The 19,349-nt window shown below is 38.2% G+C and overlaps 1 protein-coding gene across 7 annotated transcripts in view; it reads left to right on the forward strand.

Annotated features, from left to right (window-relative positions):
• The window catches only part of EZH2 (enhancer of zeste 2 polycomb repressive complex 2 subunit), a 52,373-nt gene that overhangs the window by 32,425 nt on the left and 599 nt on the right, over nucleotides 1-19,349 (forward strand). For all 7 annotated transcript variants that reach the window (XM_054058702.1, XM_054058700.1, XM_054058701.1 and 4 more), the window contains 11 exons: nucleotides 4,489-4,580; nucleotides 5,555-5,795; nucleotides 6,213-6,382; nucleotides 6,758-6,852; nucleotides 13,946-13,986; nucleotides 15,439-15,564; nucleotides 15,952-16,130; nucleotides 16,992-17,087; nucleotides 17,690-17,771; nucleotides 18,566-18,646; nucleotides 18,762-18,846. In XM_054058702.1, the coding sequence (XP_053914677.1) occupies nucleotides 4,489-4,580; nucleotides 5,555-5,795; nucleotides 6,213-6,382; nucleotides 6,758-6,852; nucleotides 13,946-13,986; nucleotides 15,439-15,564; nucleotides 15,952-16,130; nucleotides 16,992-17,087; nucleotides 17,690-17,771; nucleotides 18,566-18,646; nucleotides 18,762-18,846 (1,288 nt within the window). The remainder of the gene's footprint in view (nucleotides 1-4,488; nucleotides 4,581-5,554; nucleotides 5,796-6,212; nucleotides 6,383-6,757; nucleotides 6,853-13,945; nucleotides 13,987-15,438; nucleotides 15,565-15,951; nucleotides 16,131-16,991; nucleotides 17,088-17,689; nucleotides 17,772-18,565; nucleotides 18,647-18,761; nucleotides 18,847-19,349) is intronic.

The following is a 19,349-nucleotide window of genomic DNA, read 5'->3' on the forward strand; positions in this document are numbered from 1 at the left end:
ATGTCACTGATTGGCCGAAGGATCTCGGTTCTTATGCTAGCACAATCCTTTAAGCTGAAAGCTTTGTGCTCTCTTTCTCTGTGTTCAAAGCCTTCAGGTGAAAGACAAAGTGTTTATGCCAAAAGATTGCCCAAGTTCTTGTTGCTGGTGATTTTTGATAAGTCCTTTAAACAAGGCGTAATTCTTTCCATAGTGGTGTATGTCTAAAGGCTTCATTTTAAACCATGCCTTGTTCTTAAAAAGGACCAAACTTAAAGTCATCTTTTCAGGGTTTTAGGGCTATAGCAGGAGGAAGGAACAATAATATTTCCACCGTGGAAGCATTCAAAATTCACCTTTTTTTCAAGACAGAGTATGAAATTCCCAGTTATGATAATGCTCTTCATGACAGCTTATGCAGTACATGGTTTATCACTGATAAAAATATATTTTATACTAGATTGTTGCAAAGAGATGTCTTGAAGCATGATTTACACATTCACTAGCCTTCAGACTGGACCCTGAATGTAGTAAACTAATGCTTCAGTCACCATTCCCTGTAGACACACTCAAATCCTTTCTCTACAATGACTGGTCACTGCTTTGGATGCATTGCTTCCTTCTGCTTTGTCTGTAGCAGCACCGAAGAAGAAGAATTGTTTTCTATGTCTGTCTGTCTGCTTGTCTGACAAGAGCTGGTAATTTACCTGTTAAAAACTTGAGAGTCAGTTGTTTGACCTCTTCACTTTCTGTGAAATTTTAAGACAACTGGTTGAAATCCCCCAGATTCATTGCTGGGAATAAGTGACTCATTAAAAAAAAAAAAAAAAAAAAAAAAAAGACTACTCTTGGCTGTTGGAAGGCTGCACTAGGAATTTTCAGTGTCTCTACAACAATAAAACAATTTAATTTTTTAAAAAGTTGGTAACATTTCTATTAGCATCTTGATCAGTTGCCCCTGTATTCTACTTCATGCAATTTCCAGGCACTACAGCGTTATGTCCTGGCTTTTGTTGATGACATTTTTTATGTATTACTTTGGTAACATGGTGGGGTACAGTGATCAGATTTGTACTTTGAAAGTGACAGATCTCTGGAGAAAGCATAGAGGATTAAAAAAAATACAGGAATTCTATTAGGTCTGGGTTTGATGATTTTTAATTGTAATTCCCCCTCATAGATCCCATTTTTTGTTAAGAGTAGCCTTATTCTATGGAGTTTAAAAATCTTTGTTCTAGAAAAATTGAGTTAAATATTGGAAAGTTATCATTAGTCTTTTAACATGTCAAGTCCCCTTGACAACCTGGCAATCCCTTTATGTGCAGGTGATGACATTACTGAAAAAACTTGTGTACCGACTTCATTTGCTGACAGCAAGGAATTATGCCTAAATGTCTGGACTAAGAAAGAATTTAGAAGAAGGAAAAATATCAGGTAGGGAGAATTTCCCAAATAGCTTGACTGTAAAGCAAATGTACATTTCAGGCTAAACTATTGCCTGTGTACTTCCACATTACGAAAAATATGAAAATTGAGCCTGTTGGGGATGAGACAGGTAATAAATCTTAAAGCAGAAAACATGCTCAGTGAAGCAGCTTTAGAATTACTTTGTTAAGGAAATTACTGAAGAAATACGGAATTCAGTTATTTAGGAAATTCTGCAAAGTTGTCTTTGATTTTTTTTTAAAAGAAATTACTGTAAGAGTCATAATACAGCTGTACAAACAGTTTTATTCTTGTCTTGGGTCCTTTACTTATACAAGCCTCCCTAAAAAATACCTCCTAATAGTGGTGGTAGATTCTGACTATAGTTGTCAGTACTACACTATGTTGGATGCTTTTGTAATAGTGTAATACAAGATATGATTCTAATTTTAAGTATCAGATGTAGTGCGTTTTTGAGGTCTCACTAGTTTAAAAAGTCAAATATTGATTTGTTTCATTGCATTACAAACTAAACATTTCTTCATAAAATAAAATCATTTTAAAAAAATAAGCACTTATTTTAGGATCTGCACAAATGAACTTGAGAGAAATGTTTGCATCTGCAAGTGACGTGAATAGTTTTGATTTATGCACACTGCAGCAGCCTGATATGGAATGATGGTTTGCAAATGTTTTACTGTTCTTATGCATTGTTGTAAAATTATTTTCCTTGTGGTATAAAGAGAAAGTTATGTGAAAAAATCCCCCAATGAAATAAATGGTATACGGTGCAAATTCAAGGATGCAGTGTTGAAACATGGTTGGTTTTTTTACCACTTTTGGAAGGGGCTGTTCCCTTCATCTCAGTGTTTCTTAAAAGCTGGAAAAAGGTGGAATAACCCGGTGTTAAATTGCAAGGTTTCTTTTTTAATTAACATATTTTACCTACAGAATACATGAATGCTTCAAAGATATATCAAACATAAGAAATGTCTTACCACATGAAAGCTTTTAACTGGAAAGTGGGAGAAGAAAGAGTGCTAATAGCAACAATATACATAAATTGCATTCCTATACCTGCTTGTTAATAATTATGTATCTGTATCTCCACGTGTGGAAAATCAAAGCTTTTTTGTGTTTCCAGGTGTATAAAATGTAATATATTTCTTTGGATAAAGTCATGCAAGGTTTAATTAGCGATGCTTCTATATTGTTTATACTTCTTAAAGAAAGCTTTGGAAGAATACATTGCTTCCCTGAGGTTCCCATGTGCTGCTGTCATTAATACAGGCATAATAACGTTATAGAATTTATGATTTGATTTCCAGTACACCTTCCCTTATGGAAGGGGAGCATGAAGTGATGGTTCCAAGATGGAGTGGTTTCATCAGAGAAGCTCTCTTAAGAAGTGCTCATCACTGGTCACCCTCCCCAATGGTACCAAAACAAGTGCTTGTGGAGCTACGCTGCAAACCAGATCACTGAAATGGGATCTGCTTTTGAAAACTTTGAAGATGTGTGGGAGCTCTGCCCACATTCTTTAAAAGGGAAGGAACTGCATTTAAAAAGTTCAGTCTTGAAAGCATAGAGGACTATTATAAAGAGAAGCTTTGTGCACAATCTGGAAATAAGATGAGTAGGAAAGCCTGTGATGATGGCTTATTGAAGGAGAAGGATGTATGTGATGTTGGTACAGAACAACCCTTATGGATTAATATGGGTCAGAGGTGAGGGATTTCTTCTTTCAGTTTGAACATTAGTACTTTTTATTCACTGAGTGTTGCCTAACTGCAACTGCTGTGGTAAAACTGCGGTAGAAGTGTGTTTACAGTGCTTGGGAATCATTTTCAGATGGGTGTCTTTTGTAGGCCTTCCTGGAGCATTAGGAAACAGGCAGCTAGCACTGAGTAGTCTTTTTTTTTTTTTAAAAAAAGCCCGTGAGTGAATTCTCTGGTTTTGTTCCCTGGAGTTGTGCATGCAACTGTTCGCATGTTTAGTGGGAAAAGTACTTACTGCTATTTATCTATCTATCTCTATATATAAACTAAAAAAAAATAATTCCTTGAGCTTGGAGGAATTTCTTAAAAAAAGAATTAGAGAAAACTAAGAGTGGTATTTCAAAAAGCTCCCAATGTAATTTGGAAACAGGAGCATATGAGTTCTGGTGAGAGTCTAGCTACAGGTTTTCCAGGCTTCAGTTAAGTGAGGGATACAGAAGAGTTCCCAAGACTACCAGCAAATTGGCTTTCAAAACGGCCTGCTGGGAGACAGGGATTGTACAGGGGAGAGAGCTGGTAGATGTGAGCTCTGGCAAAAGGAATGGGTAGAAAACTTTGCCTTCCTGTTGTAACAGTGCTCATGTTGCATTGATAATGTACCCAGTTTTGCCCCATTCTGAGTCACCATTCAGACTTATACAGAGCTGTACAGAGTCCATCAGATACATATGCAGACACTTCTCTTCAAGTTGCAGGCCTAACCATGATTGTTCCGATCCATAGTAACTGTGTGATGCTAACTTATTTTTACTCTGCAGCTGAGATGTAAGACTGAACTCATGTCACCTGTCAGCTTAGTTGGAGTGCTGGTAAACAATAGGGTAAAAATGTTTGTGTCTTTCTCAGTAACAAAAATGAAAAGTGGATCCATATTCTTTCCAGAGTGTGGAGGGTTTGATTTTTTGACAAGATGGAGATTGAACACTTACAGATTGAGAGATGATCATGCATTAATAGAAGCCTTGAGTAATTCTGTTTAACATGGTAACAGAAGTAAAAGCTTTTCTGTTTGTTGGGAAGTGAGATATAGCAAGTGTTCCTTGATACATGAAACAAATGTGATAATTGCCTTCACTGATGTAAATGGGCATATGCCCATATACCTGTGTACTTACTGTCTCTGTATTTAAAGTGGTAAGTCAAATGTCAGTAGAGGAGGTTTATTTTGTGTTTTTCATTTGTTATCAATTATATTCTGGTTTTATTGTGGTCTTGCTACGTCTTGTGTTTTGAATACAGTTTGAGATTGGATATTTATTGTATTTTTTATATTTAAATTTACAAATGTGATGTTTTGATTCAACAGCATTCCACGCAACTCCTAATACGTATAAACGAAAGAATACAGAAACAGCATTAGATAACAAGCCTTGTGGACCGCACTGTTATCAACACCTGGTAAGATAGTTTTATATGTTAGAATTCACTAGGGGCTAGTGCTAGCTGCAGCATAGCAAGCTACACATAGTGCCAGCACATGCTGTATCTGTGACAGTGCATATACTTGTAGGTCACTTGCAGTCAAATATTATCTTCAGTTTAAGTGAAAGAAAAGAGTTAACTTCCAAATATCAAGTGAAAGTCTAAGTAGAAACAATTTTTAGCTCTTATTTTCTTATAGTCTGAGATATTTGCAGGGAAGAAAGATTATTACCTCCTAATAATGTGCTACTATCCAATCTAATAATAAACCTGGGTCTTACAGACTTAGCTGTCGCATAAGTTACATACTACTATAAAATTATAGAGGTGTTTAGCTTGCCAAAGGCAGATTCCATCCAGTATTTGTGCTCTTAAGAAACAACAGGGTGGAAATTATAAAGGTGAAATCCCTAGTAATATAGTTTCAAATATCTCTTATACTTCCCCAAAATTTTTAATAAGAGAAACCATGTAACTTTTCCAACTTAAAAACTCGATATGCATTGTCTTGCCCTTCTCCACTAGAAAAAAAATTACTAGTGATTGTGTTTTAAAAAAACCCAGAGTGCACATTTTTAAGTACTGTGTTAAAGAAGACAACTTGTATTTTGAAAGGTATTCTTCTTGGGAATTTTTTTTTCTGTCATCTAGGGAAATAGAAATTTACCACTGAATTGTTTTTCCCTTGGCAGCCAAAATGGAAATGGAACTGTGGAATATTGACATAAGTACTTTGTAAATGTAGATTAATTTTTTCCACAGCAGCATCAAAAGTATTTGTTCATGGTTAGAGTGCATTTAACTAGAATTTGTGTGTAATTTGTGATTAATTTGTAGAATAATGTGAAGTCATACAGTATGCAAGTAGAACATGTTCTTCCCCAGTCTCTGACCACAGGTGAAAACACTTGTTGATTCTTTCACTGAAAATGGTAATGTCTTCTGTTCAGGAAGGTGCAAAGGAGTTTGCAGCTGCCTTGACTGCTGAGCGTATAAAGACACCACCAAAGCGGCCAGGTGGCCGCCGAAGGGGAAGACTTCCTAACAATACCAGCAGACCCAGCACACCGACAATAAATGTATTGGAATCAAAAGACACAGATAGTGATAGAGAAGCTGGAACTGAAACTGGAGGAGAAAATAACGATAAAGAAGAAGAAGAAAAGAAAGATGAAACATCCAGTTCCTCTGGTAAGGGTAGCCAGTGCTTCTTTATTCAATTAGCTGCAGTGTTTAGAGGATGAAAAATCGAAGTTAAGTGACGTGATCCTAGAAGTCATGTGTTTGGAAGGCACGAACTGAGTGAAAAGAGAGAATAATAATATAAGTTTCATCAAATAGAACCCTGTACAAAAATTTCCAGATTGTCTCTATTTATGTATAGAGATGAGATCATGTAATTATTCAATATTTTCTGTTACTTCATTTTTTATTTCTTTAAGAGGTATGTGAAAAGTGCTGATTTGTTGTACCATTTAGATTAGGAAACAACAACAACAGAAAACGATATTTTTAACTACAGTTAATAGTTGGGTGTTTTTAAGGGCTATGTAAAATATTTTGACACATAACCTTACATTGACCCAAATCCTCAATCATTTATTGCAGAAGCAAATTCTAGATGTCAAACACCAATAAAGATGAAGCCAAATATTGAGCCTCCGGAGAATGTGGAATGGAGTGGTGCAGAAGCCTCGATGTTTAGAGTTCTTATTGGCACCTACTATGACAACTTCTGTGCAATTGCCAGACTGATTGGGACCAAAACGTGCAGGCAGGTAAGAGAAGCTACTTAATAAGGGTGATAGCATTTTACTTTTAAAACTGAAGTATGGAACTATTAGTATTGCTTACTAAAAAAAGAAAAATAACTAATCTTCTTGTTTTTTCCAAGAATGCTATGATCCAGAATTAATGCCACAAATATAAAAGTTAATTTTAAAACTGATTTTAAATTAAATTTACAGAAAGTTTAAATTAGATTATCTTTTCTTAAATGACAAAAATAACCAACTTTTAATATATTGAAAAGAGACTATCATGGGATTCAATCTGTAAGTTGATGGTTGGAGGAAATCGTAGTTACTTAGAAAATGAGCAACTTTCTGCTAGTGAGAGATTTATTGTGGATGTATTGTGGTATCTCTTGCTAGGTGTATGAGTTTAGAGTAAAGGAATCCAGTATTATTGCTCCCGTCCCTGCTGAAGATGTTGATACTCCTCCCAGAAAGAAGAAAAGGAAACACAGGTAAATTGGTTACTGAATAACCTTAGCGTAGCGATAAACTGGCGGTACAGAGGAGCCTAACAGAAAGTATTTTGGAGGAAAAGTCATGCAACTCTTATCATTTTGCTTCCAAAACCGAATTTTGCAGCAATAAAACAAAATGGTGTTCTAGTCTCAGATACAAGTCTCACCACATTGGAAAGTATAACCTTCCACTTCACTTTCCCTCTTTTTTCTTTTTAACCTCTTGAACAGCCAGATTTGTGTTAGCAGATTCCTGTAGGTATATTGCTGCAAGTCATCAAACTAAGTTCGGATTGCAAATACTGAAAACAGCTTACTGTAACATTCAAGATATTGTGGTATAATTTTGTTTGCAGCAATAAATATTAAATTTACAAGTGTTATAATGGGATTCAATTATGATTGTATAGTATTTTGTAAATTAAAACTCATGAGTTTTTTATGGTTATGTGTATTCCATTAAGATTCAGATGACCAGTAGCAAAAATATTATGGCCAACTAGTAGGATTGCCTTATTTTCCTTTGAGAAACTATTTCTTTGTAGCACCACAGTTTCATTATCAACTAGAACTTCAACTAAAGAACCAGCTTAACAAGTTAGTTGAAGTGATGCTGCAATGAAGAACAAAATGAAGCTTTTTGCTGGAGCCACAAAGGCCATCTGATAGAATCTCTGTTGAAACTGTAAACATGGTAGCTACTGCCTGTCACCGAAATGAGAATCCTGAGGTTTGAAAAATGCAACTCCTGCACTGATTATTTTTATTCCAAGGGATAAGAACATAGGAGATAAAAATCTGACTGAAAATTAGTTAGAATGTTTCTTTCTGCATGCCATAAGTACACATTTTTCCATGAAGTTTCCTATTTCTTTCTTTAGCTTTCCTTATTTTCCTCCAAGTTTGTTCTTTTAGTTCTTCTCCCTTCAGTGCTGCTTGATTCTATCTTAGCCTGTCTAAATAGCTTTTATTTCCAGACTTAGTGGAATTCCTGATGGGGCTCAAAGACACTGTTGACATGAAGTAGGATGTATCTGCTTTGTAGCACAGAGGCAGCCCATGTAAGCTAGGAAAAGATTCAGTGAGCATCAGGAAGTGATTTTGTTCTGAGCAATAACTATCGATTCAATGCTCTTCACACAGTTTTCAAGTTTTTGGGTATTTGGTGGCTTTGGCTGTTTAACTCTGAAGTTATCAGCCAGAGTGCCAGTTTGGAATATGCAGTTGGAAATTGGGTTGTTTTCAGATTCAGATAAATTGCTATAAAAATGATGCCACTAACTGTTTGGAAAGAGCAACTAAAAGGCTCAAATGTATTTAGAATCTGAAATTGATTGTACCGTTACCAAACTGACATTGTTATAGAGGAGTTCGGAGACTTTTTTTGGTTTGGGTTCCTTTTTTTTCCAAATTAATGGAAGCACATACCATTACGTGGGGTTCTTGATGTTATTTTGTTCTTTATCAGCTGCCACTATAAAGAATTTGATGCTAGCAATTTAGTTTTGAAATACCTTTTAACTCTCATTAAAGAAAGGAGGTAATTTTTTTAATCTGATTTCACAGAATATGTGGTAATCAATCTATTTCTGTTCTTCTGTGAGCAGTAGCCTTTTTAAAATAGGAGAACCTTTTAGCCCACCTATATACTTCTGTAATCTGAGCACCCTCTAAAGATGTTGCACAAATAGCAATTGGGAAAACCACCTGGAAGACTTTCTCCATTTCTTTGAGTTGTGATTACTCACTCCTAGAGTAAATCCATTCGTAGAGCAAAGAAGGTGCTTTTGTCCTGTATGTAGTTTTCCATTGCAAGGGACTTTGGTCTGCAGGTTTCCCACATGTATGTGTGGTAGACAGCCTTTGAGCAAAAGCATCATTCAGCAAAGAGAAAAGCAGCAGCAGCAGAATCATAGAATCATAGAATCATAGAATAGTTAGGGTTGGAAGAGACCTTAAAGATCATCTAGTTCCAACCCCCCTGCCATGGGTAGGAACATCCCACTAAATCAGGCTAGCCAAGACCCCATCCAACCTGGCCTTGAACACCTCCAAGGACGGGGCATTGACAAGAAGAAGGCTGCTTTTAATGACCTCTTGTAAGAAAATCTGATATCAAATCAGTTACAAGACTGCCTATTTCCCATGCCATCTTGGTGCTCATATAGGCATACTGAGCAACTAGCTGGCAAGACTACACCCCTCCTGGATAGTAAGAGATGTTCTCTCCCTTCTTCCAGTGTAACTTTTGTTAGATAGTCATAAAAAGGCTGGTCAGTGAGAGGAGACTTTATGTATAGTTGTTATTTTGACCCAGTGAGTGTCAGAGCCTGTCCTAAGTATCAGATTACCTGGCAGTTTGTGAAAACAGATTTGGTGGATGAGTGGGTACTTTGCATAGAATCCAACAGAAAAATCTAAACCAAGAAAGAATTTGGAAAAGTGTGAGCATGTACTGGAGGTGAGAGTACTTCAGTGCTATTCATTCTCGTATATGTATGTTTTTCTTTGATTGTTGGGAGCTGAATTGTATTTGCTTTACTAATCAACACTCCTTCCTCTGGATTGATAAGGATCTGTTATTGATTGTAGGGCTGTGTAATGTGGCTACTTGATTATTTCTTTTCTTCCCCTCCCTTATCCCCTATTTAGATGCCAGTTTACTTAGTAAACTTCATTTCGAAGTATTTTCTCTTTTCCTAATTTCTCATTTACTTCCTCCTGTGCTTGCCTTCTGTTCGACTGCTGTTCACAGCATATGTTTGAATAGCTTACCTGGATCTGCCTAGAGTTCAGGGTGCCTTTTTATAGAGATTTAAAGTCTCACTGTTATCAGGCAAAAGGTGAGCTGAGGCTTTGGCACAGATACTCTTATGTGCTACCTGGTTAGCCTGGAAGGCTGAGTCTTAGAGTGTTGGGGAGGCTTTGGATATGACTTAGGAGGCTGAAAAGAAGTCTTTGAGCAATGCCAGAACATCAAACACTGCAAAGACTTAAATACATACGTTGACATAATTGGCACGTGTTTTGAATTTTCAGTCCTGGTGACAGTATACTTCTGCAGAAAAAGAAATGCTAGTTTAGCTTTTTCCAAAGAATGCTTTTCTACTGCCTTATTAGCTGATACTAGTGCCTCCTAAAGTCAGTGCAAAACCTAGTAGGTTGTTAGCATGGAAGAACAATATTTTTGACAGTGTCATAGTGCTTCTGGAAACACTTGTTTACTAAGCTGGCTAGCCTGCAAATGTTAGCAGCCAGATGTACAATCAACCTGTTCACCTGGAAATCTGCCACTGAGTTTCCAATTTGCCTTTTTTATGAAGCTTTGAGTCGTGAGTGCGCTCTCAACTTTCTGTCTTTTCCTCGCCTTTGATTCATGGTGTATGGGATGAGATCTTGCTTTTTGTTTTTGGTTGATCTAGCAGATTATAGGGCAGATATAGACAAATCAGCCTGCCTTTAGTATGCTACTCATTCAGGCTTCACCTCTGTGTACTTATCAGAGGAACTTGTGATGCTTCTTGGCAATTTTTGAAAGTTATAAGCCAATGAATGTACTATTTGATTGTGCTATCCAAAACTCCTGTTGCATTGGTTGGTGCTGGCAGCTTACTTCATGTTGTCTTCTGTCATTCTGCACAATTCATGCTCACTTTGTATGTCTTCAGCTCCTTTCTTACTAGGCTCTCTTCCTCCTGTCATGCCAGTCTCTGTTACAGTAGTGGCTAAGCTGATGCCTTTGCCATTGTGACTGCCATTTTTAGTTTTCTATCCATTTTGAGTTGTTAGTATTAATGCTTTGTTGATGGTGGCAATCTTTGTCATGTTCTTGTCACCTTGTTTATATGGTCTATACTTTCTTGTTGAAACCAAAAAGTTTCAGGTGGCAACTAGTCATCAAGTAGCATTTTACTTTTAAAGTATTAGGATAATGTTTACCTAAAAAAATATATTCATGCTAATTGCTAATGACATGGTGTTTTAACAAGTATTTTCACAGAAGGCTTTTAAGGGTTTGGTATGCTAGTGAGTCCTTGTTATCTTGGGCTGAGACACAAGTTCCTGTGAAAGAATTCTTCAAAAATATGTTGTATGTTACATTTGCCAAGTACCAGCGAGACGAAAAAGAAAAGTAGTTTGATGTGCATTAGAGTAACTTAAGTCAAAATTGCACTCCTTCTTTCAGTTACATGGGAACTGTCATCTTATTAAGAGTCAATGTCTCATAATTCATGAATGTATGTTGGTAGCCTTTTTTTCTTGGAGTGAGTCACTCTTAATAGGAACGTAATCTATTTATTACAGTGCTCTAATGCTGATGGTCTTTGGGTTTGTGTCCTCCACCCTCTCAACCTCAGTTACTTGGACAAGTCTGCCTCTGTGGGTTTCTAACTTGTTTGGGTTCTTTCAAACTCTTGTAAGGAAGTTGGCTGTTGAGCACCCAACATTCAGTTTAATGGTAAAGCTTTGAAAGGCCAATTGCATAGAGAATCTTGTTTGACTAAAACTGTTGTGTGTGCTGGTCAGGCAGCACACCTTCTGGTTAAAGTAGAAATTGATGTCATGCTTTTGTGAAAGAAGTAGAAGCTAAAAATCCCTACTTAAGCAGTTACAGCAGGAGTTATTTTTTAAGAGTGCCAACTTCTGACTGTTGCATTCACTGAAAGGCAGAAGAGCTGTCGAAGTGTTCTCCACTGTGTATTTTTGAGCACGTGTTCATGAGTATTTTGGACTGCTAAGTAAATCTGCACAGAAAGTGAGGTGGCTAGGTGCAGCTAGCAGGATATTATTTGGCCAGGGAATGAGGCTTCTCTCATGTTCTCTTAATGTTGGTGTATGACATGCTAAGAAAATCTAAGAAATATTAACTTTGAAAATCCTTGTGGTTTAACGTGGTAGCCATCAGCTGAGAACCAGGAGAAATCAAGCTGGGAATCAAGAACCATGCAGCTGCTCACCCCCCTCTCTCCCTTCCCATGTGGATTTGGGGGCATAATTAAAAAAAAGAAGGCAAAAGTTGTGGGTCAAAATAAGGACAAGGACAGATCAGTCACCGATTACTGTCATGGGCAAAACAGACTTGAGGGTGGAGTGGGGGAAATCAATCTTATTTATTACCAATCAAATCAGAAAAACAAAACCAAATCTCAAAAAGAACACCTTACCCCCACCCTCACTTCCTCCAAGCTTGACTTTTACTCCTGATATTCTCTCTATCGCTCTCAGTGCAGGAAGATGTGTTATTGGTGTTGTGGTCGGTTCATCACATGTTGTTTCTGCCACTCCCTTCCCCTTAGCAGGAGGACTCTTCACTCACTTCCCCTACTCCAGTGTGGGGTCCCTCCCATGGGAAACAGTCCTTCATGAACTTCAATATGTGTCCTTCCCATGGCTGCTGTCCTCCATAACCTGCTCCAGCACAGGTTTCCATGTAGCCCTGGCCTCCTTCAGGAGCCTCCACCTGTTTCACCATGCGATCTTCCACAGGCTGCAGGTGGAACAACCATCAAGACTCCTCATGGGCTGCAGGGAAATCTCTGCTCAGGTGTTTGGAGCACGTCCTCCCCATCTTTCTTCACTGACCTTACTGTTCTCTGCAGTGCTATTTTTCTCACATCTGATATCTGCATAATCATTTCTCTTGCATCTGGTGCGGTGCAGGTCTGTTTCTCCCATGTCTTGCTTCTCTTTTTCCACCTCTGCACTGGACTGGCCCGACAGGTCCACCAATACCTGGCAGCCCAGCCTCAGGGTTGGGGGGAAGGCCACGTGTCCCCTATCTCTCTGCCACTGCTGCTCCATCACTATTTCTCCCCCCCTGCCTTTCTTAAATATATTGTCATAGAGATGTTACCACTGTCGCTGATGTGCTAGGCCTTGGCCAGAGACAAGTCTGCCCCAGAGTCAGCTGGCCCCAGCTTCTAGCAGATCCTTACTGAGGCTGCCCCTGTAGCACAACTCCTCCCCAACCTCTGCTACCAAAACCCAATCCTTAATCTAAACTTTTTATTATGTTTGTTCACTGGCATTCAAATGGTAAATAAATGCATAGAATTGAAGAAAAACTAAAACGTTGTTTTCTCCTTAAATTTCAGTAGCCTTAAAATGAAAGTCTGCTTTTCCTTTTGGTACTAAAGGTGCAGACAGGTGTTTTTACTTGGTTGTTGTTACACAGCTGTTCATGGAATAGTAGACGTTTCCTGCCTAAAGAGCTTGTGATCTGAAATGGATACAAAATAAAAGTATAGTGGGTTGTATTAGGATAACTAAAAGCATGTTCTTAAGAAAACCCCAACAAACTGATAGTACAGTACAAAGCCACCTCTTTTTGCAAAGGGAGTGCATCCTTGCTAAGCTAAGGGAGAAAGAGGACACTGAAGGAAAACTGTTAAGGACGTAAGAGAAAAGTGTATAGAGTTTGAAGGAGAAGGGAAAAGGCTTAGCACAGTACTACCAGTCACAACAAAGCGGGCAAAAGTTTGTCCAACCAGAAGAAATACTGAGGTCACATGAGTGTGGCTGTGCCAGACAGGTATCATCTCCTGTTGTCATACCTGGAGCTCAGTTGAAGCAGGGTAATACTTGACGGTGATCTGTAGGAGGCTGCTAGGGTGATGCTGGGGTCAGGTCCTATGAAGCAAGCAGCTGACAGACCTTCACGCCCCTATTTTAGACATATCCCTCCATATATGCAATTCCATATCCTTCCTTCTGCTGCTGCTTCTGCTTGCTAGAAGCAGCTCCAGCAGCCTCTTCTTTGCAGGTTTTCCTTCAAGGCGATCTGAATTTAAGCATTTCTCTAGCCTGAGCTGCGTGGGGGCGGCTTGTCTGTACAGTTCTGGGACTAGAGGATTGGAGTGGGGAGGGGGAGAGAGCAACCCGGAGAGCATTGATCTTGTCAGCTCCAAGAGACTGGGACAGGGTGGTTCTGCTGTCGCAGGTCTTACTTGTGTGCAGTTAGTTGGTGTTCATGTTTCCAGAAACGTTACCAATTTAAGTTAAGTGCGAGTGCAAGATGCAGCTACTTTTCCCAGCCCACTGCAGGAGGAGTTCCTGTCAACCTTTTTGTGTTTGTTTTGTGTTTTTGCAGGTTGTGGGCTGCTCATTGCAGAAAGATACAGCTGAAAAAGGGTTAGCATCTTTCCATTCAATTTATGTCCTGAACTTTTAAGATCCTGCTATTGCTCCTTTGGTTTTGTTTTTTGGGGGTTTTGGGTTGTTTTTAATGTTAGGTCATTACATACATTCCATGGGGAACTAGAGGTTATAGGGGGGAATGAAAAGAAAAAAGTAAGCTCATTACAGATAGCATAGGGACAAAAGGTACTGTTTGGTTTATGTAACTGGAAAAGCTCTGTATGAGTCAATAAAAAAGGGAAGGAGACTGAATTTACAGTCTCTTCAATATGGCCTTAGAATCACAGAATCATAGAATAGTTTGGGTTGGAAAGAACCTTAAAGATCATCTAGTTCCAACCCTCCTGCCATGGGTAGAGACACCCCACTAGATTAGGCTGCCCAAGGCCCCATCCAACCTGGCCTTGAATACCTCCAGGGATGGGGCATTCACAACTTCCCTGGGCAACCTGTTCCAGTGCCTCACCACTCTCATGGTGAAGAAATTCTTCCTTATATAAAGCCTAAATCATCCCCTCTCCAGTTCATGCCCGTTCCCCCTTGTCCTATCACCACAAGCCTTTATGAATAGTCCCTCTCTGTATGAATAGTCTCTCTTATTGAAGTACAGATAAAAATGTATTAACGATAAGAGCTGCAGTAAAAAGCAGCATTTTTTTTTAAAAAAACCCCAACTTATTGTAGAAATAGCTAACTGAAAATTTGTTGAGAGTGGTTGAGACTTCGAGCAACACAAATAGTTTATCAGTTTGTGTCTCCTTTTTGGTTGCTGGTTGCTAAATTGAGCGTTTTTACAAATACCTGCAAACCCAACAGAAGCTCAGAAATATTAACGGCAAATATAAATTGTATAGCACCAAATTCTCCTAGCTGCTCTATAGGTAAAGCTCTAGACTTGTCCCCCCATAGTCTCTTCTTGCCTATAAGATGCTAGTGTTGTCTGTATTGGAAAATTGACTTAGGAAAGCACAATGGTATAATGACCAGGTGTTATTTTGCCAGTGTACCTGTTTGAGAGTTGACTGCTGCTCCAGAGTAAAAATTACTTTGGGTAGTTGAGCAGATTTACTTTTGCTGAATAATATCATTGTTACTCTAGAACATGTTCACACAGGAAATTATACCATTGTAGTTTTGTTTTTCAGTTTTCCACAGTAAACAGTTTTCAGCTCTGAATATTCAAAGCAGCTGAGTAATGGGAAGAATTAAAAGCTCTAGGAAGCAGGCAACTAATGGTGACACAACAACCAACTAATGTTACAGTGCTGGTTTGGTATATTTTGGTTTTTTAACTCCATTCATTATAGGTTTGGGAATTTTTGTTAATTTTGGGGGGTTTTCTTAGTTAAATGACTAAAAGGGAATTTCTGCTTTCAAGACTGAAGGGAACTGCATGTTGCTTATTTGCAGCTTTCAACTTTACAATATCTTGCTATTTTCATTCAGATGGGTCATCGAATCATGTTTACAACTATCAGCCATGTGATCATCCCCGTCAGCCCTGTGATAGCTCATGCCCATGTGTAATTGCTCAAAACTTCTGTGAGAAGTTTTGTCAGTGCAGCTCAGAATGTAAGTAAAACATCTAAAAACTATCTATAAATTTCTTTCACTGTCACAACATCTGTCTCTACTTGCAGTCTCTGTACTGCAGCATTTGTGTTAAACAGTGTGAGAAGGGAACACGTGCTCAGTTTACTTTGGCCCTATTAATTGACCATTGAACGAAGTCAGAAGCAGTCTTCAGACTTCAGATTCCAAAAGACTAAGGTTAAATCTGGGAAAGAAAGAATTCACAGCACTTCCAAATGTCCTGTACAGATATCAATGGCTATTGTCTTTTTAATATTCTGATATGCTATAATCTGCACTGTCTTAATTTTACGGTGTACTTTAATGTAATGTAATTATACAGTGAAAATACTTGCCCACTTTTTTTTTCCATATGCTTCTTTGTAGGCCAAAACAGGTTTCCTGGATGTCGTTGTAAAGCACAATGCAACACTAAGCAGTGTCCATGTTACCTAGCTGTACGCGAATGTGATCCTGACCTCTGTTTAACATGTGGAGCAGCTGACCACTGGGACAGCAAAAATGTGTCTTGCAAAAACTGCAGCATTCAGAGAGGATCCAAGAAAGTATGTAGATAGTTATACAACTGCATGCCTATTACCTTTGGTTTGAGGCAGTTTTATATTTTCATGCCAGAGAATGGGATTTCTTTGCCTTCATGCTGTCATAACGTAACAGAAAAACACTGAAAACCAAAAAAGAAAGGTAGCCATCAAGTATGTTCGCTTGCCTATGTGCTGCCAAGTCATGTATCAGTTAGTGTTTTGGTGTAACACTGCAGCAGAATAGCTCCTTTTCCCCATTCAGACTCAGCTTGTAACTTGCACATAGGGTGCTGTTTAAAAGTGATAGCTCAACAGTCTTCCCCTGAGGAAATTTGGCTCAGATATAGATACTGGCTGTTTCTTTCTTCAGCTGTTGATTCTAATGCACAGACTTGTAAACTGTCTACCAAAGATACCTCCAAAGCCTGTTCAGCTCTGATAACTAACTAAACAAATAAATGAAATAAAGAGATAAACTAAGATTATATTCTTTATTTGCTCCCTCTCACAAACTAGTTCAGGTTGAATACTGAGCTAATCAGTAGTAGCCTTCTGTCTGTGGACCTTTCTAATTTGAAGTCCTTAGTGTATATGACTTTATGTAACACCCTAATTTCAAGGTTAAACTAAAATTTTTATTGGTTTTCAAGTACTTCACGTGGTTTTTCTCTAGCATTCAACTTGTGATCCACAAGGTGTAATTTTAGTGTGCATTTGATAATTAGAAAAATCTGTGTTTGTTTTATCTCCTGGAGTCCCAGCATACATTTTGTGAAGTGGTACAATTAAAAACCAACCAAAACAAATTAAAAAAAAAAATCAAATAAAAATCAAATCCAACCTAGGCACGTCTAAACTTTCTGTTCTTTTTCTCTCCCACAGCACTTGCTATTGGCACCTTCAGATGTAGCAGGCTGGGGAATTTTCATCAAAGATCCTGTACAGAAGAATGAATTCATCTCTGAATACTGTGGTGAGGTAAGGATGGAGAACACTGGTTACGTATGAGCTTAATTGGTGAAGTTGTGTGTTGGGTAGGACCAAGAGTTTCTCTCTAACTTGGTATCATGTTTAGACAGAGATATGATTGACTAAGCATACAGCTACTGCTGTCAGAGACTCCAAGCCCAGGAGCCAGATGGTTGAAATGTTAAAAAATTTGTCATAGGTTTTTGTGAGAATGTGAGGCTTGAATGTCATTTTTGTCTTAGATGTAACTTCAGTTCAGGTATGTATGTAATTTTGTGCAAAATCTTTTAGTATAGCACTAAAATTCAGTAGGCACTTTCACTAAATCATATTCTGTAGTCATAAAACCTTGAATCAGGTATGCAGTCTTAATTTTGAGATGAGAAGCAATTCTGGCTTTCCTTCTGCTCTGAAAGAACTTACTTATGCTAAGAGCAAATGATGGTTGTTTGATAAACGCAGAATGTTTGCTGAAAACAGTCCTTTGTTTGGGAATATTTTCAGTCCCAGAGAATAAATACCTCCATCTTTCTTTCTGAATGTCTGACCTTAGGCTGCTATGGTTACAAAAGGGAAGAGGTGGGCTTTTTTACAAGTACTATTTCTTTCAGATTATTTCTCAGGATGAGGCAGACAGAAGAGGAAAAGTATATGACAAATACATGTGCAGCTTTCTGTTTAACTTGAATAATGGTATGTATGTAGTTACAACCCTTGTGGCGTAAATAGAATATGTATGCTTACCATTTTGTTCAGCCCTGTTCTTTTGCAGGCACCACAGAATCATTTCTTCTTCTGCATATCTTTTCCTTGCAATTCTGTGTGGATTCCTAATACTGATAGCTAGTGCTTTTTTCCTAAATACTAGTCAACTCAGTAGTGATGGAGCCTGTTGTACATGGCAACTGTACAAGATGAGTAGAAGTAGAATTTCATGGAGTAAAGTTATGTGCAAGCATTAAGTATCCTAAAGAATTTAAAAGGCTTACTTAGATATTGTCTGAAATAACTTTACTGTGACTTAAATCAGCAGTAAGTTATGATGGTCATTTTGTGTCAGGGGTAAAAATGCCACACAGAAATGTGGCATGTGGCTACTGCCACTTGAGGATGAAAACAGAGACTGCACCGTGCCAGGCATAAAATAAAATATTTGAAAGGAGGAAAAAACCTGCTTTGTGCCAATTTTGATTTAGCATATTTATGGAGTTTGTCCTTGTGGAATAAAGGTAGAGAAGCTTCAAATGAGAAAGGAAGGTAGTGCCACCACAGCAGGAGATAAATGTGAGGCAGCAGGAATATTTTGACTCTTGCAGAACAATAAAGCTACCACAGAATGATGTGCCAGCTCTTCCATGTGGGAAGCTGAGCTGTTATTTTTCCCAGCTGCTAAAATCCAAGCACACTTAGGTATTAAACAGAAATTTGTTTGGTGACCTATCTATCATTTGTGGTGTGGTTGGTTTGTTTTTTTTGTCTCCCCCTAGATTTTGTGGTTGATGCAACACGCAAGGGCAACAAAATTAGGTTTGCAAACCATTCAGTAAATCCCAACTGCTATGCAAAAGGTAAGTTTAAAATTAATTTGCTTTTAGCAATGTGTAAAATGTTGTGGGATACTTATTTAGAACGCACATTTTATCAGTATTTCCATTAACATAAGCTTAAATTTCTTTTAAACAGTTATGATGGTTAATGGTGATCACAGAATAGGAATATTTGCTAAAAGAGCCATTCAGACTGGTGAAGAACTGTTCTTTGACTACAGGTTGGTAGATGAATTTTCTGCTTTCTTCCTGTTATAGACTGAAGTAGTTTTCAGTATTTCTGCCCAGCTCATAATTAATTACTGTGCCTGCCTCCTTAAAACCTCGGGTCTCAGCAGCTGAGCAGCAGTCCCCTTGCATTTTTTTTGACAGATAACATGGTAGGATTGACTTGAGCGAAGCAGCTGGTTAAGAGCCTCGCAAACTTGGAATAGCAGCTTATATGGGAAAGCTTTAGGGACAAACAGGAACAAACCTGCACAATTTTTCCAGGCAGACTCGTATATTAAACTTCATCTAGTAGGATTCCCTAGTTACCAGTATGGGTTGTCTCTCCTATCATTCAAAAATGGACAAGAAGTACTTGTTATTAGAGAGGTGCTTGCTAAGACTGTGTTCAGTGTTTGTAAGACTGTTCATTCAGTGTTAGAAAACTAAGCTCTCCAGTGCTAATACTGTGTGTAAGTCAACCTTGACAAATGCAGTTGCTTTCCACTGGCTAAAA

Source organism: Cuculus canorus, chromosome 2 (assembly GCF_017976375.1).
Source record: "Cuculus canorus isolate bCucCan1 chromosome 2, bCucCan1.pri, whole genome shotgun sequence".
NCBI classification, from domain to species: domain Eukaryota; kingdom Metazoa; phylum Chordata; class Aves; order Cuculiformes; family Cuculidae; genus Cuculus; species Cuculus canorus.